The sequence below is a fragment of the Corvus hawaiiensis genome, chromosome 26 (genome assembly GCF_020740725.1).
Source record: "Corvus hawaiiensis isolate bCorHaw1 chromosome 26, bCorHaw1.pri.cur, whole genome shotgun sequence".
NCBI lineage: Eukaryota > Metazoa > Chordata > Aves > Passeriformes > Corvidae > Corvus > Corvus hawaiiensis.
Window position 1 is genome coordinate 31,658,639 of NC_063238.1, and position 18,653 is coordinate 31,677,291.

General features: G+C 42.5%; 1 protein-coding gene and 1 long non-coding RNA gene across 6 annotated transcripts in view; one reads left to right on the top strand and one right to left on the bottom strand.

The window, feature by feature from the left end:
* COLEC10 (collectin subfamily member 10) overlaps positions 1-11,699 on the top strand; it is a 28,890-nt gene extending 17,191 nt beyond the window's left edge. The window contains exons 5-9 of the mRNA XM_048286697.1: positions 4,866-4,937; positions 6,334-6,405; positions 8,455-8,508; positions 9,445-9,540; positions 10,163-11,699. Of these exons, the coding sequence (XP_048142654.1) occupies positions 4,866-4,937; positions 6,334-6,405; positions 8,455-8,508; positions 9,445-9,540; positions 10,163-10,554 (686 nt within the window). The 3' untranslated portion in view covers positions 10,555-11,699. The remainder of the gene's footprint in view (positions 1-4,865; positions 4,938-6,333; positions 6,406-8,454; positions 8,509-9,444; positions 9,541-10,162) is intronic.
* LOC125317073 overlaps positions 1-18,653 on the bottom strand; it is a 41,924-nt gene that overhangs the window by 14,797 nt on the left and 8,474 nt on the right. For 3 of the 5 annotated variants that reach the window (XR_007199932.1, XR_007199933.1, XR_007199931.1), the window contains 2 exons: positions 2,031-2,129; positions 1,271-1,366 (listed from right to left, as the gene is read on the bottom strand). This is a non-coding gene — a long non-coding RNA (uncharacterized LOC125317073). Of the gene's footprint in view, positions 1-1,270; positions 1,367-2,030; positions 2,130-5,920; positions 5,962-8,144; positions 8,240-18,653 lie in introns of those variants that run through there. The other 2 variants (XR_007199934.1, XR_007199935.1) reach the window with 2 other exon arrangements.

Genomic DNA, 18,653 nt, shown 5'->3' on the forward strand with positions numbered 1-18,653 from the left:
CATATGTAGGAGCCCTGCACATTCCTGCAGGACACCTGGGAGAGTGTGGGTGCAGTTTCACTCTACAGCTGAACATACTACTCAACTCTCAGGTTTTCTGACAAAAAGGGAGGCCAGACATCTTTTTCTTCCACTCTGACCATGTGGTCCCACCCTCACCTTGAGCTGGCTCACCTATTTCACAGAATCACAGAATATTCTGAGTTGGAAGGGACCCACAAAGATCACTGAATCCAACTCTTAGGTGAATGGCCCATCTGGGGCTGGAACCCACAAGCTCAGCGTGGTCAGCACCGTGCTCTGACCCTGGGCTCTTCACTGAGCTGCTTCAGCTCACTTGCTAAAAATGTGTATCTACCTTATTGATATTCCTCTGTTTATGGAGCTGAATTTCTTCAAAACAGGGTCAAAAGAGTGCTCAACATCAGGCAGAGGGGAGGGAGGCATGCAGGGCAATGCTGGGAACTGAAGGGAGGAGGAAGGACAGGGAAGGAAGCATCATGTCAGACAGGCAGCTGACGTCAAGAAATCCCATCCTCACTAGCCAAATACAGCATGAAAGCAAGAATGCACTCTGTTATGGGAAATTTGCAAAGGATCTAAAAGACACTGAAAGTGAAATTAGAGGAATTTTTGAGTCTTTCCATTGACGTAACTGTGACGCGCTCGTACATTGGAAATACAAACTGGGCTGTGTTTGCTTATTTCTTAAAGTCTGCAACTCCCTCTGGTGACAAGCCCTCTCTGTAGATACTGTGTATGCACAAGTGCTGCAAAGTTTCTCCATGCTCAGAGTCACTCTGTCTCCCAGGCTGCAGAGCCAATCCTGTGGCTATCTGTAAGGTTCTTCCAGGAGGGCAGGATTCAGTTGCTCCTGGAGGGATCTCAAGGCTTCAGAATTATGCTCATCTCCTTATCCTCTTAGTTCAATTCCCTGGACAGGCAGAAATCACCTGTGCTCTTCAAACTCAGCTTCTGGAGATGGAGAGGGTTGCTCTAAGAACATGAAACATGGAGCTCAGCAGAACTGTGTCACACATGTAACGAATTCCATATGAAGCCTTTGTGGTAGGACATTGGCTATGCCTAGGAATGATAAATGCATCCAAGGCAAGCAGTGCAAAGCTGCTTGCCTTGCTTGACAATACCACCCATGTGGTATTCTCACCAAGACTAAACATCCTTCCCCCCTCACAGAAAATCAGACATTAGGCTAAGGGCTTTTCAAGGACTTTTGAGCTGGTAGTGGGATTTTTTCAATTTAGAGTACCTGATGTAGGAGAACAACTGTGCCATAGCCCAGCGTAAGTGATGCTTCTATCATTTGAAAGGGTGGGCAGGCCCTGGATTCTGGAGGTAGATATACCTGCAAAAGAGAGGATGAGAAAGCATTAACATTTCTGCAGTATTTTTGCTTAGGAGACAGGAACTGGAGCTGACCTGAGGCCATGGCTTGCCAGCACACCTGACAAAGTGGTTCCCAGGAGTCTCTTAGCATAGCTCTAAGTGTGCTGAGAGGTACTCATGCATAAGCCCAGCTCGGAGTCTTCTCCCAGTTTTAGCCTTTAGGCAGCCTGCAGGCATGCTCTCAGCCTGATGCAGGGCTGTCTCTGTAGATAACTGTGGGCTCCATAACTTCCAGGAATTACACCCTGGTTCTCCAAGAACCATGCTCAGCCCTTGATTACAAGACATGGAGAGCCACTAAACATATGTGAGCAATATCAATGAACCTGAAAACATCCTCAATTCATGAATACAAACCAGATAAATTGCCCACAAAAGATTCAGCAGGGAAATCTAAGTCACTTGAAAGTCAGTAAATTCTTACAAATTAAATTCTTACCAAAGGTAACCTCTCAACATTGTGTTATGTAGTCAAACTCCAAAAAAGACAGAGCCCCTTTCAACTGCCTAAAAATCCTGCTGGTGGTTAGACCTTCAGCATTTTCCTGAGCTTGTTTATAGAAGGTCTGTGGTTCCCTCTTAATTACAATTAAAATTTTCTAATGGCTGCAAAATTCACTTACTTGTTATGGCTTCTGCTCTTCTGCCTCACAGTCCCAAGCTGGAAGAGTCTAGTAATTTACTGCTTCAGGTGTCCCTTTTAGCAATCTGGTGTTTTATATCTGTGACACAGAACAAACAAATCAACCTGACGAAATACTAATGAGGCTGAGAAATGGTCTTACTTCAGTTAATGACTCCGACTGCTTCTTCACCCATGCTTCAAATGCCAGTGACACCCTCAAAACTGCAGTTTTAAGGTGACAATCTGCTAATTAGGTTAAAATTTAACCTCAGGCTGCCCCAAGTGCAAAGCAGCACAAAGGAGAGGTTAACCCCTAGGTACATACGAGGTCAGGGATCAGAAAATTCATTTAGCACAAAGCACAGTACTACAAAACTACAGCCCAGAGTACTAGCAGGACAGATTTTTTTTCTGGAAGATTGAAAAAAAGGTGGCTAATGCAGTGGATGGCTTGTCCACATGAAGCCCCAGAGGAAACGGAGGGATATTTATTGTAAACTAAAAATAAAGCTAACTCAACCCCTGCCCGAAACAGTCAGCCAACCTCTCACAGGCTCTCCTACCTGGTTGCAAATCATAGCGAGACCACAAGAGGGGAGCACAACCCAAGAGTTCACATTTCATGCCAAAATTTGAGATCACAGCACACAGCAGCTAAAGGAGGACACAGGATGTACCATATCAGCAGGCACTGGGCTTAACCTAGTCTTAAATTAACAATAAAATTGTATCACTAACTAATACTGTTTGTTTCTACCCTTGTTTTGTAATGGCCTACTTATTCTCAGATGACACATGGGGAGAAAAGCAGGATAACCCTGTCTTACAGATAGACAAATTACTGTTCTTCCCATTTTCCTGGATATGAAAATTTAGACAAGAGTGTGACAGGCTCCTGATTTGATTTTCCCAGCCTGTTGCCCTGCCGTTCTGACATGATCTCAGAGATCTCTCAGAAACCAGATACGCTGCTATCCACATTGCCTTCCAAAAAACAAAATGCCTTACCACTTCCTATAGATGTTCAAATCTATAACTAAACTTCCCTCTTGTTTCATCTGAAGAGTCTTTTAATTTCAACACATAATTCTATTTATCATGGCTTTTAGAATTCCTCATTTTAGCACACAGTAAGTTTCTGGAGCTTATCAGCCTGAGCAACAAAGCATGTATGTGGGGACTTACAGACATAAATTCAAAAGATAGTGGGTCTGTATTTCTTACCAATGGCAGTCTGATTCCTCACTGAAGCCACCATAATTCATGGGTCTCTGAGACCAATGTAATGATCAGTCTTAAAGCAACCATGGGAAGGAAGGTACTTGCTCCCAAGTACATTAAAAAAATCATTGAGCTCTTTGCCACTTGATATTTATTATAAGGGCCAAAAATATAAATAGGTTTAAAAAGCACAAGGCTAATTAGTGGAGGGAAGAATCACTAGCAGCTGTTCATGAGGGGAGGGGATGCAGTGCTTGGCTCAGATAAGCCCTTTAACCATTCCTGTGAGAGGTTGGAAGTGACAGCCTGGGTCATAGTCACCCTCAGTGCAGCCAGTTCCCTGAACGCCTTCTGCCAGGGCTGGAGGCACCATCCTTGGTGAGACAGGTTCTTGGTCTTGTCACATACTGCTGTTCTGTCCTCAACTCTCTGGCTGACATCCAGACAGACTTCCCTCCCTTGGCTGTCCATATACTGAACCACAGCCTCTTCTCCCCTTCTGGGCAGCAGGCACAGACACAATTGGCTGCCACTACCAGGTGAGATCCTGGCTGAGCCAAGAGACTGTGGCACTGCTTCCCACTGCACGGCAAGGCTCACTGCCGACATGGGAAGGGAGCAACGAGAGAGAGAGGCTCTGGAAGGCTGCCTGTGTTCAATGATGGTCATTTGGTGCAGGCAAGTTGTCTCCTCCCCACCTCCACCCACCTCTGCCAGGGGAAAAAAAAATATTCTTGGGATTTGACTCCAAACTAAGAAGATGAGAAAAATCAACTTTAGTTGTGCCTCCAATTTCCTGCATAATGCAAAGACACATTGTATGCTATTTATGGCAGGAAGTAACATTTCTTTCTGAATAATTGCTGCCTTGCACCTTTAGACTGTAAGCTGCCCAGGGAGAGAGTAAAAGTGCTTATACAGAACTATACAGAAACCCGTGTAATAGGGTCTTGATCTCATTTAGAGAAATCTCTGCACTGCTACAATAAATGCAATGATTTTGCCTCTTATAGATGCTCTGGGTATGACCTTTTCAAAATAAAACATTGGAGTAATTGCAAAACAAGTTTCTTGTATCAACACACAAATGCCATCTGTCAAAAATGAAGGCAAGAATTGTGTCATATCAAGTGCCAAGGTCTATGTCAAGATCTATTTCAACATATTTACATTCCTCTCATTCCGAATGCATCTGCATACCCTGAACACAGAGTCACTAGGAATGGAATCACTGGGAACAATTAACTAGGAACCTGTTTCCTCCCTTGGCAGTTTGCCCATGTACACAAGTTTCCCAATACCAAAAGATGGGCTTATTTATCTGCTTTATAGCTAATAACACTTAAAGTGTAGTAGTAGAAATTGGTGTTGTATAATTCTCATGTTGTAACAGCCTCTCTGAAAGGGAAAGTTTTTAGCTTTTCCTAATGATGGTCAGATTCCTCATCTCTTCTCAGGAAATTTATCCCATGGCTACTGTGCCTTCAATGTGAAATAAAAAGAAAAATGTAGGAAAAAAAACCCCTGTGAAATTTACTTTCTGAGTGTGTATGGTTGTACTTACTGCACTGAGAGAAATGTACCATGATGTTTTCTTTCTGTTTTTTGGAAGGGGATGAAGGTGAAAAGGGAGACAGAGGAGAAGTAGGCAAACAAGGAAAGGTTGGACCAAAAGGACCTAAAGGTATTTATGATGGTTTTATGATGGTTTGTTGACTATTACTGGTATATGAATATCATTATACACAACTGTACTGATTCATATGTTTAATGCTTTTCATTCCTGTTGCACCAGTGGATTTCACAATCCTGTCAAACATTAATTGGTGAACATAACAATACTTAGAGAGCTCAGTTCAATTCCTACTGATACTTAAGACAAATATATATGGCTGTCATGCATGTGATTCAGAAAACCCATATCATATATATAATCAGAAAGATTACTCTTACTGAAATTAGCCTTTAGTTGAAACTGAATTTTGAGCATTATTGCCTAGCAATACATCAGGATGCTCAATAAAATTTGGTTTCAGCTGTCTGTATTCTGCAGAAAAGCAAACAAAGCCATACACAGAAAAAAAAAGTTCCTCTGATCAAACAGCATCCAAGATGAGAACAAGGAGTGGCAGATATTTCAGGACTTGGCTCAGTTAAACATATCCCATATCCACAGTGTGACCTGGGCAGATCATTTGGAGGCACCAGATGTGACGGTGTCAGCCTCGTTTGCATACTCTAATTCAAAAGCTTCATTTATCTAAAGAGTTTAATGATAACGCATATCCAAGATCTTTCTCCCTTGACTGTGGTTTAAGTCTAATCAGGAAAGTTTTTACTTTCATAGAAACTTTAAAATCACTCTGTTATTATTGTCATAATAAAAAAACTTTTTCAATTTTTAAATGCATTCTTACGATTTTGCTTCTTACCTTAAAATGATCATCAGGTAAGATACAAGGAATTCAGGGAATCAACCATTTACAAAGCATGTTATTGATGTTAAATTCATTTTGCAAACTGAGATTCCCTAGATTGGCCTGTCATCATTAGACAGCTATTTTAGAACTTAAACTATTTATTAATCAGTTAAAAAGGACATCTGTTATTTTGGTGCTCTGAAGACTGGGAAAACACATACAGCAAAATTAGTAGCTCCCTACTTACAGTCCTGCTAGCAGAAGGACTCCCAGCAAAGCTGCAAGGACTTTACCTCAAGGAAGAAGGAAAGCATTTTGCCTGGGGCAGAGAAAAATAAAAACTGTCAGCCTGGTTTGACTGTGAAGTAAATCACTAGCAGTTTTAGTTTCTATTTTCTGTGAGACAATATGATGTTTCTGGGCATTTGAACAGGCAGTTCTATTAAGGTTCCTTGCAATGTCCTACAGTCGTACCCTACAGCAGCAGAGATCTGTGCTGTACTCCTCCAAATATCCTCAGGGCTGTGCTCACTTGACTTTGCCACACAAGCAGACTGGCCCCACTCAGGAAAAACAGCAGCAGTAGAGACCTAAACCATGCCTCAGAAAAGAAATTACAGCAACCATCCATACTCATTTCCTCTTCCTTTCTTCTCTTAGGAAACAAAGGACCAGTGGGTGATGTTGGTGACCAGGGAATGCTTGGTAAAATTGGTCCAATTGGTGGAAAGGGTGAGATCTGGTCTGGGAATTTTCTTGGGTTTTTTTCCCTCAAGGTAAATATGTGCTTTGTGAGAGTTCCAGATATGGAGTAATATTAGATAATGGTATGACCAATGCTCTCCAAATAAAGTTATGCATAAAGATTGGTGATGAGAGCTAACTGAAGTATCCTGGTTTTCTACATGCACTATATCCAACTTATTTGGCTAAAATAATTTGTTTTATGAGTTAAGACATCAGTCCTCTTTGATGGATCTAGTTGAAGATGTTTCTGCTCATTGCAGGGGGGTTGGACTAGATGACCTTCAAAGGTCCCTTCCACCCCAAACTATTCTATGATTCTGTGGTAAAAGAGGAAGGGAGAAATCCAGTTCCTGTGAAGTAAATCCTCTGAACACTCTAAGAGACAAATTTGTGCCTCTGATTTGGACACTGAAGGCCTAAGTCAAAGTCCTGCTGCTGCTGCTGAGGATGTCACACCTTGTTACCTGCACTACTGTGGGTCACGTGAACAAGCAATACACAGGCCATCCTGGTAAGGAAGGAATTCAGTTTTAAGAAGGCACTCACATGAGCAGGGATGGCAACTACCTGCAAATCAAGGTACACTCCAAATCTGCCTGGACAATAATTTATCAAATTGTGCTCTACTGATCTTGAGAAGAAGCTCAGGCATTCTTTTCTGATGTTCCTAAAGAGCTACTTAAGAAGGAATATTACTTCTGCCACAAGGAGACCTGCCTTGAAAGCTGATAAGGGACACCACCATTCCCAGGGGAGCTCTGTGGTCTCTAACCAGCACAGCAGCCTGGGTATGCTGGGGAGTGGGTGGAACAGTCTCTCTGGGGAGCTTCTCAAACCAATGTTCTTAATAAACCTTTCATGGCCTCTAGCCGGCCTCAGTATCAGACAAGAAGAAAAGATTTTGACCTGATGGATTAATTTTCACAAGTACCTAGACAACTGAAAACTCAGTTATTTCCTAAGATGTCTTCAATCCCCAAAGGAGACAAAATTTGAGAATCTCACAAGTTGCTTTTCTTTATCTGAAAGGAAACCAATGTTCTGAACCTTTAAATCAAGCTCTTTTTTAGTCTGAATGCACAATTTATTGTTCCCTTACAGTTTTTTCTCATTTTCTTTATTTGCTGGAGCAAAGGTCACTAAGTCACTGTTTAAATCTATGATTAAACATTCGAGTTCTTAATGAAACAACCCTGAAATTCCAGCTTGCAAGTGTGCAGTGTCAAGCACTGCCAATTAAAATGACAGCCAACATCTAAATCCTTTAAAAAACCACAACCATGTAAAGTAAAAAGTGTATCAAAACATGACCATCAATAAGGAAGACCAAGTATTAGCATTTTTGGCTTCTGAAGGTTCAGTTCATAAAAGAAGAACAGACACGAATTTCAGATAAAGTCCATCTGTTCCTGACCCAAATTACTGCTGAGATTTTTTAAAGAGCTAGTCACCTCCAGTTATACAGTAGCAGAGCACTTGGAAAAGTATTTCTATCACTTTTATAATTTACAAAAGAAGGGGAGAGCAGCTGGATGAAAATAAATCTCATTTCCATAAACTGAAATGAAATGCTGCTCCTTAATGACCTCCCTCCATGCAGGTGCCACACACAATCTCTTGCACACAGGAATTCAGCGGCACATCTGGTGCCTCATCCCACCATGGAGCTACTGAACCTGAGGAAGGGCTCTGTCCTGCAGCTCCTGAGAGAACCCAGATCTCACCTTGTCAAGATTTCTTGAGTGCTTTCAGCCTCTCAGGATCATTTTTTCAGTTTATATTTAAAGTAAGTGGTACCAGGAACCAGCAGCACACAAGATGCCTGTGTTATCAGTGAGTTAGCTATTAAAGGGTTCTCATTTCCATGCACCAGAATTAATCGTGGTTTGTTTAACTTGGCACATCTTCCAGTACATCTATCAGGGCTTCCTATCAAAAGCACACTGTTAATCTATTATTAAACAGGTTTTTGAATACGCTTCCCTGACAGGTGCACTGTCTGAGATCTGAGAATTTATTTTCTTCTTTATTCAGGTGACAAAGGAACCAAAGGCTTACCAGGAGTTTCAGGAAAAAAAGGAAAAGCAGGTATGCTATGGATCCTTCTGTGCAGAATGGCCAAGTCTGCTAGATCTTTGATTTCAGGATTGGTCTGTATTGAATTCCATGAAATTTTGAGGCCCGTGGAAAAACTCAAGAATATATGAAATGTAAAGAAGAGACTGAAAATGTTCTGTCGAACAAAATGAAGGGTAGTGTACAGATATGACTGATTTCTATGAATACACCAGCAGACACAAAATATGAAGTCACCCAAATTCAGGGGCAATGTTTGATATCATAAAAACTAACACACAGGCCAGCAGTATGCATTTATACTGGATACTAGAAGAAAGTTTCTTAATATCAAAGGAATTAAGCCCTTTAACAGTTTCCCGGAGCATGGGAATGAAAAAAGTAAGCGATTTAAAATAGAACATAATCTGTTGTCAAATTAATGCAATGCATTTGCTTACAGGAGGAGAATTTGACTCTGATGAACTAGAAAGTCATTCTCAGTCCTAGTAACCCTGAATGGTTACCCACATTGAACTTAAACTTGTGTTTATTTTTAAGAGATTTCATATAAGACGACCATTTGGTTCCTAATGGGAAACCATCAGCAACTTACTTTCTTTCTGGGAACAGAAGAAGAAACAAAACCTCTACCAAGCCAAATTCCAGTTTCCAAAAAAAACCAAACCCAACCAAACCAACTGAGTTTCAGTGCTTAAAAGCTATTGATTATTTGGGTTGGTATTAACTTGCTTAAGCCAGTTAGCAAGGGGATGGTACAAAGTGTACAGAACCAAAACATTAAACACTTTGTTCAACAGAAGTATAGCCATTGGGGTAAGGACTGGCTCTCCATAAGCGGAGCCCAGGTCTTCAGAAGCTTTGGAAGTGAGCAACAGGTGACTCTCTATGCACACACACACAAATGCTTCTAAGCAGATAAATCCTCTGTCCTTTGTATTGCATCAGGCACGGTCTGTGACTGTGGAAGATACCGCAGATTTGTTGGACAACTGAACATCAATGTTGCTCGTCTTAACACATCCATCAAGTTTGTGAAGAATGGTAAGGATCCCTGTGTATTTGATGGGATTTATTTCACTCCAATCACAGATATCATTGCTATTCTTCTACCATTGTTGCTCTATGGCAGCGTCCACAGATGACCTAGAGGGAGGGTCCTCTGTTTTAGGCACTCTGAAAACCTACAAAGGTCTTGTCTTAGCAGTCACATTCATTTTCTCCTACATGGAAAGGGTCTGAAAAGCTATCTATACCCCTGTGTTTCTATCCCTGGGCACTCTTTCACAATCTGTATTCAAATACATACAAAGCCATGGGAGTGATCCAGAGTTAGACATTGCCATTTGACCATTTAGCATGCCTTAGTACTAGAATTTGATTAGTACTAGATATCCAGGAAATAAAACTGAAGTGTCACCGGAGACGTGCCAATCAGGACTGAACAGTTCTTGTCCTAATGTGGGCAAAGTACTTGATAATCTCACTAGTCATATCAATCTCTGATCATGTCCTCATCATTCATCATAAATACAGTGGTGGGAATACTTTTCCTCCTTCCCTTCTATTAATTCTAATGTAAAAGTCATCTCATTGTCATGTTGGAATAGAATAACCTTCAGCATCTGTTGACATGCGATTAAGCAATTTTTCTTCTCCTTTAAAGTTATAGCAGGTATCAGGGAGACAGATGAGAAATTCTATTACATTGTGAAAGAAGAGAAGAATTTCAGAGAAGCCTTGATCCACTGCAGGGACAGAGGAGGATCACTGGCCATGCCTAAAGATGAGGCAACCAATGCCTTGATTGCTGACTACATCTCCAGCAGTGGCCTGTTCCGAGCTTTCATTGGGCTGAATGACATGGAAAGAGAAGGACAGTTCATGTATGTAGACAACAGCCCACTGCAGAACTACAGTAACTGGAAGAAAGGGGAGCCTCACGACCCAGCTGGTCATGAGGACTGTGTGGAAATGCTCAGCACAGGAGAGTGGAACGACTCCGAGTGCCAAGTCACCATCTACTTTGTCTGTGAATTCCTCAAGAAGAGGAAATAAAAGTGCCAGAGAATGTGCCTGGCACCTGCTGTACATACAATAACCCATCCTCGTTCATTTACTGTAGGAAAGCAAATCAGGGATAGGAAACCAGAGATAGGGCTCAATCCAGCCCTCACATCACTGGGCTCAGCAAGAGTAACTACTGTTTAGTCATCAGTGACCACAAAGTCAGCACAGGTCCACAGGGGGCATCCAGCCAGCTGTGAATTTTTATTTCATTTCTACATGCATTTTAGGGTGAGCATTTCTATGTGTAATTTAGGGGTAAATTTAGAGCACGCAGAGGTGAACATAATTTCACCAGTTCCAGAAATAGTAAGATCATTGGTATATGAAGTACTGATGTGACTTGCACAGTCCACAGATGGAAAGAGCATGACCTTCATTAATCTCTGATACCTGCACAGGGAGTCCCAGTAATTTCCCTAATGACTTGAGAGCTGTGAGAAAAGATTTTCAGGATCTCTTGAAAAAATCCTTCTTTTGTTAGAATCATAATTTGAGGTGGAAAGGATCTCGAGGTCATTTTGTTAAATCTTGCATGCAAAGTAGGACCAACTTCAAACTTAGAAGTTTTTATATTCTCCTTAATTTGACTGTGCAATTATATTGCCTGATAGGCATTTATCTGGTTTTCTGTAAAGCCTTTGACATGGTCCCCTATAATAACATTCTCTTTAAATTGGAGAGATGGATTCAATGGGTGGACTGTTAGGCGGATATGGAATTGGTTAGATGTTCAAACCCAGAGGGTGTTGGTCAATGGCTCAGAGTCCCAATGGACATCAGTGACCAGAGATATCCCTCAGGGATCTGTATTGGGACCAGTGCTATTTAATATCTTCATTAATGACGTAGACAAAGGTATCAAGTGCACCCTCAGCACATTTGCAGATGGCACCAAACTGGGTGGTACAGTTGACACACCTGAGGGATGGGATGCCATCCAGAGGGACCAGGCTCAAGAAGTGGCCCATGGCAACCACATGAGGTTTAACAAGACCAACTGCAAGGTGCTGCACTTGAGTTGGGGCAACCCCCGGTATCAGTCCAGGTGAGGGATGAACAGATCAAGAGCAGCCCTGTTGAGAAGGACTCTTGCTGCCTGTTCGGAGCTTCCCTTCCCCCTCCCCAAGACAAGCCAGGACTTGCCTCTGCCACGTGCTCTGAACTCCTTTGTTCCAAGCGCAGGCAAAACCAATGTAACTCAAACTCTTTAGCAGTGTCTGATTGGCCGGTCACCCCGGGTCTGCCCCCAGTCCTCCCCTTTCCCCTCCTCCGAATAAAAGAAGGGCCCAAGAGGGGGTCCGCCCTCTTTGGCTTTGCAATCCTTCTGCGAATGTCTGTGTGTTTCTGTTTCTAAGCTTCTAATTGCAGGAATCAGGCAAGCTGAAGACTGTATTTCTCCTTCTTTGCTTCCACTGGTGGTATCAGCTTTGCAGCTACTATTTGCCGCTTTTAGAGCTACTGAAATGCTGGATTGCCCATGCTACCTCTCTAGGCTGCCCGAGGCTTTCTAAGGCATTGAACTACGAGCCTAGCCGGTAAAAAGCTGTAAGTATCTCCACAAAGGACGTGGGGGTGCTGGTGGATGGGAGGCTGGACATGAGCTGGCAGTGTGCACTCACAGGCCAGAAAGCCAAATGTGTCCCAGGCTGCATCCAAAACCCTGTGATTCTGCCCCTCTGCTCTGGTGAGACCCCACCTGCAGTGCTGCATCCAGCTCTGGGGTCCTCAGAAGAGAAAGGCCATGACCTATTTGAGTGAGTTCAGAGGAGGCCACCAAGATGATCAGAGGGATGGAATACCTCTCCTGTGAGGAAAGGCTGAGAGATTTGGTTTTATTCAGCCTGGAAAAAAAAAGACTTTGGGGTGACCTAGTTGTGGCCTTCTGGCACCTAAAAGGAGTCTACAAGGAAAATGGAGAGAGACTTTTTGCAAAGACATGTAGTGACAGGACAAGGGGGAATGAGTTTAAATGGAAAGAGAGTAGGTCTAGGTTAGATATCAGGAAGAAATTCTGTATCGTGAGGGTGGTGAGGCACTGGAACAGGTTACCTCGAGAAGATATGGATGCCCCATCCCTGGAAGTGTTCAAGGCCAGGTTGGATGGAGTGCTGAGCAACCTGGTCTAGTGGGAAGAGGCCCAGCTCACAGCATGGGGGTTTGAAGTAGATGATTTTTAAGGTTTCTTCCAACCCAAACCATTCTATGATTTTAGGATTCTATGCAGAAGAGGTGTTGCTTATCTCTGTTTTCAACTCCATTATCCATCCGGGTGGTCTGAAGTGTGAGGAATTAATGGTACAGAGGCACGCAAGCCTGCACAGCTTGTAGGCAACCTGCAAACAGATGGAGCAGTTCTAGTGTCTGAAGTCCCCAAAATCTGTGATAAACATACAAAAGTCTAGCACAAAGAGAACAGTGTAAAGGAAGCAACACCATTCCTATATTCCTGTAAACAGGCACGTGTAATATCAGCTATACCATGTGCATTGCTAGTTTAACAAGTGATTCTAAGAACATATTAACTCCCTAACTCAGAAGCCGGTAATGTTCAATGTCTAATGCTAAAATCACCTGTGCCTTTGTAACACAGGAAGAAGCTACAGAACAGGTTTTATCCTCCAAGAACCCAGATTCAGGTGTGGTTGAACAACTTAGTCATGCAGTTCAGAGGGACTCACTAAAAATGATGAGTATTTAATATGAAGGCTCTGCTGTCACTGCCTGGCTACTCAGATCTCCATGTCAAAATGCCCACAAAGAATAACATTTTCATATCTCTAAGAATACTGACAGAGCTTTTTTCTTCAGACACAGCAAGTTCTTAGTCATGGTTTCCTCACAGCAGGAGATGTCAAGAGAAACTCCATGGCCATTGCAATGTAAGTCTGTAGGTTTTCTTTCCCACTTGATAATAAAAATTAAGGAATGATATCTGGAAGCTAAGGAGAATGCTAGACACTGGCACCAGACAGCAACACTCTCTCAGCACCAGGTGCACAAAGTCTTCCTCTGGATTTACAAATAGCTGGACATGTCATCAGCTCACAATGCAGAGGGTCAGCTCCAAGTCTCCCTTCTACTGCTGAGTACAGCACTGCAAAGGCAACCAAACACTGACACATCCTCAACCTCACCCTAAACAGGAAAATTCTCCAAACCGTTTACCTGGTTGTTAGTTTGACTCCAAGTTCACCTCTGAGCATTGACCAACACAGGAGCATCCCAGGAGACTGTGACTCAGAACCACTCTTGTAATCTGGTTTCTCTGACACTTTTTCCTCCAGAAAACCTCCTGCTGCTACCAGCAGTAAACTGTGTTGCTACACACCCTCCAGGAAACTATTCAGACCTGTGAATAAAGGGGTGGGACCACATTTCTTTTCACTGCTCCCCTTCTATGCTATGAGAATATTTGGGCAAACAGGTTCACTTTGCATGACATAACTCAACCTGAATTGTTCCCTCTCTGGGAACTGATATTCCTCAAAATTAGGCAGAATTACACTTTTTAGGATCTATTGTAATAAACTCATTAAGCTAAACACTTTTGTTTTAGAAGCATTAATGGGTAATGATAAAGAATTAATGACAAATTCAAAAATAAGTTTCAAAAATAAGTTAGCAAGAGCGGAGGGTAGGCACAAGCTGAGCCAGTCAGTGTAGCGTACGTGCGGCCTCATCCATCAAATAAGCTTCAACCTACTACATTGAGGAAAAATAATGCCTTTTAGAAGTTCAAGCCCAAGGCTGCTGGCCTCATTCACAGCAGGTCAGCTCCTACCAGTCATGAAGAAGTGGCATAGTAATATCCCTGTGGGTAGGCACAATCACTTCTCCACACTTCATCTTTACTTCTGACCCAAAAAGCCACCAAAACATGCTTACCGGACTGAATGCCCATATTCTGAAACCCTCTGGCCATACTGAGACCATTGGCTGACAAAATTTAGAGGTGTCCTTAATGCTACAACCATCATGGACAAGCCATTTTCCTGTTCTTTAGGAGGAAACTCAGAGCTGGGAGAAGGTGAAAGTGGAGCAATACTTTGCTGCAGGAAAAAGCTCTGCCTTAGATTAGACCAGCTGCTCTCCAACACATTCAAAATCAGGAAATACATGTCTAAATTGAAACTTTAGGGTTTTTTTTGGTGACCATGAGTTATGAGTAATACTGGACCATGCTCTGTGTACAGGAAGGAATGACTATCACAGCTTCTCGCTGTATGGCTGAGTGAGGAAGTGAGTGAGGAACTTGTGCTGGATTTCTACAATGGAAAGGCTGGGACTGCCCAGTTCTTCCATCTTCATCCTCTCCTACCACACCAGCTTCATCCTTTCTTATATAGAAAAAAATGAACAAAACCAACCCTTTTACGCACTATTGGAACATTGGGCAGAGCTATGCCAGCTGAAACAAGCAGACTTGGGATGGCAGTTGCTTTGCTAACTAGAGAAGAGGGACAGCAGAGGAGCACAGCAGATGTCCAATGTTCAAGCCAACCAGGTGTAAGTGTGAGCAGGTGCTTGTGCAGCTCATTCCTGCAGCACTAGTCCCAGTTAATAAATTGTGCCAAGAAGCTCAACTCGTAGGCCAGGCCAAATAAAAAAGCCTATACCACAGAGGAAACCTGGCAGGTAGGTATCTGCCCCATGCCTTGTGGACACAGGCTTGAGCCTTAACTAACTGAAATATTATAGCCATGTTTTGCAGAAAAAATATGCTTGCTATAATTAAGAATTTGGGCTACATCAAAGGTTTCACTGCTAGCCAATGGAAATTGACTGTGGTGGGTAAAGTATCTTAGGTTTATACATTAAGTGGATGGAGCCAGGAACACAGGAACTGGTGTCTGACTATTCACGATTTATGGTCTGTTAATGCGTGACACCTAAACCATTTTACCCAATCCCAGCATAACTTTTACACATGTTTTTCTTTCCATTATTCCCAGGCTGAATGTTTCTTGTTTCAATTTATGCCTGCTGTTTCTTGTCCTCCCACCACTTAACCTACCACTGTGAAGAGCCTGGCTTTGTCTTCTTGAAGACACCTTCATAGGTCCTGGCAAGCTGCTATCACGTTCACCTGAAGCCACCTCTTCACCAGTCTGAATAAATCCAGTTCCTTTAGCTCCTCCTCACGTGGCTCTGACTCCAACCATTCTAGGGGGTCTCAGCTAAACTTGGCTCCAATTTTTCATTGCCTTTCCTGGAGGGGCTCAAAAGGACACAGTGCCTAGATGTGGTCTAACAGGTGCTGAGCAGGAGGATAATCTCTTCCCACAAGCTCCTGGCTGTGCTCTCTCCAGCACAGCCAGGATGCCATTACCTTTTCTGCTGCCAGGGCACACTCCTGGTGCACAGGCCATGTGCTGTCTGCCAGGACTCTCCAGAGACCTTGCAGCAGAGCCAGTGATGCAAGGGCTCAGCATTCCCAAGTGACAGGAGCTTTGCATTTGTCCTTGCTGAATTTCATAAGGTTCCTCTTGGCCCATTCCCCCAGCCTGCCTAGGTTCTTCTGTATGGTAGCACTGCCCACAGCATATTCACTGTTCCCTACAATTTGGTGTCATCTGCAAACCTGAGGAAAGTGGATTTTATCACCTTCTTGAAGTACCCGGTAAAGATGTTAAACAGGACTGTTCCAGTCTCCAAATCCCTGTGGCACTCTACTAGGTAAACAGGAGAATGTTGTCTGGGTAGAGAACAACTCATTTAACCATTCTCCTCTGAGCCAAATCAATGAATTTTTAGCCATACAGACCATAATATCCATCCCAGTTGGGATACAAGAATGTTGTTGGAGACAGTATCAAAAGCCTTGCCTAATTTGAGGTAAATGATACCCACTTCCCTCCCCTCATCCACAAATCCAGTCATAGAATCATAAATACAGTCAGGCAGTCAGACAAGATTTACATTTGGTAGATCCATCCTGATTGTTTCTGATCACCTTCTTCTCCTTCATATGCCCAGAAATGCGTTCCAAGAGGACCCACTCCTTTAAGTTCCCCAGGGAGCAAAGCAATGCTGATCAGTTTATAGTTCCCCAGATTGTCTTTGGGCTTTCTGAAGAAACAGTGCAACATTTACCTATTTCCAGTTACTAGGAACATGGTCTAGTTACATGGTCTCCATAACCCTTCTGATGTGATGGAGTGGCCCTGCAGAGACATCTAATCTTTCTTTTTGGCACCTTGGATGTGATCTGCCTGCTCCCATGGTGTTTTCTGGTGAAACTTTCTCATGTAATCCCCATCTAAACACACATCTACTGCTGGTAGTTCTCTTTGAACCCTTTCCCTAAGCACAGATGCATGGGAGAGTTTGGTGGTGGAGATGGCAAATAAACCTTAGAATGCTTCCATTTTATCAGTGTCTGCTGTCACTACATCACCTCCTCCATTCAGCAATAGTTCACATATTCCTTGCTCAGCCTTTTTATACTAACAAAGCATTGGAAGCTCTTCTTCTTGTGCTTCCCATGCAAGTTAGGGATGCACCTATAGGTGCATATAGGGATGCTCCCCAATACATTTAGGCTTTGGATCTCCCAAGGCTACTCCTACAAAGCATTAAGTTAATGCTTCTAAATTATTCTTTTTTAGCCTGTCCCTGCTTCCATCTCCTCTATACTACCTTTTCAAATTGGAGCTCCACAAAGCTCCCTGTCCAGCCACACCAACCTCCTGACAAATCTACTTTGATGTAGATGTACAGTGAAAACAGGAATGCTGCCTACGATAACAAGAATACTTCAGCATGCTTCCTGCTCTTGGACAACCAGGAATTTATGATCTTCTATATTCGGAAGAATGTCACTCAGTGACATTATCAAGCATTATCCTCCTGTATTCCCCAGGCTCACAATACATATAAGGCACAGATATCTATGGTAAATATAATGTTTTAGAAACTAATAAAAATGATCACAGAATCAACATATGCCATTAGGAATATATTTTCCTCAAGCATTTCAAACAATCTCACATGGGCATTCATCTGATCCATTTTTTTCTTTCTACTTCTATCACTGATTTTAATAACTTTTTAAAAAAACAATTTAGCACCTAGAGCAATTGCCACATTCTTGACCACAGCCACAAGAATATATAGGCATGTCTATGTAGCTTTACATACACTCTTAAATAGTACATTGCAATTGTAGTTCAGCTGGCTGAAATGGTTATTGAAATGCACTTTGACACCATGTGTGATGACAAAAATAGTAAATGTGTCACAGAGAGAGGGATTAACATGGTTATTTGGAAAGCATTGCTCTAGATTGTTTTGATTTAATAGGTTTGCATGGTACAGAAGCCATGACTTGCTATTTCTTTTCTTCCTCCCTCTTTTTTGTTAAAGTCATACGTAAACTACTCAACGCAGGGAAAAAAGAATGAGCAAGATCAAAGCAGTAGCTTAATCTGCGTTTCTTTTATGCTTGTGTGGCAAGGGAGAACAGCAAATCGTTACAGAATTTCTGCCTACCTGCTGCGTGCAGTGCACCCAACTAAAGCTCCAGGCCACACCCACTCCTGGCCTGGAAAGGTTGCTCCATGCAGATCTTTCAACATAGGGAAAAGTTTCAATTGATTTTTAGGTGGGTGGGACCAGGAACTCATATCACTCAGTTTTGCAGAGAGCAGCAGCAGCCTACTGAAGCACAGAAGCTGACCACACAGAGCTGCCTATATCTGGGATGTGTGTGTGAACATGTGCATTTTGAGTTCAGAATCCCCAAGGCCCTTAGTGCTGTACCTCAGCATCCTCAGTGCTGTATCTATGCTTAAACCCCATGGAGGTCAAGTGCAGACCTGCAGATGCTGGGGGAGTCAAGGAACTGCAGTTTCTCATTGGTGTGAGGTAGTACATCATAGATGCAACTGTAGAGCCACGACTTCAAATGATGCAATTTCATTATATATCTTCTTTTTTGTCCCATTTGTCTTTAGTTATGTGTTTTACAAAACAAATATAACTTTTTAAAAGTAGCCAGATGTCAGTCATTACTTTGGTTTTATTGATGTGGACATAGTTCAATCCTAAAGAGTCCTAAAAAGTATAAGTAATATATTTTTGAAAGC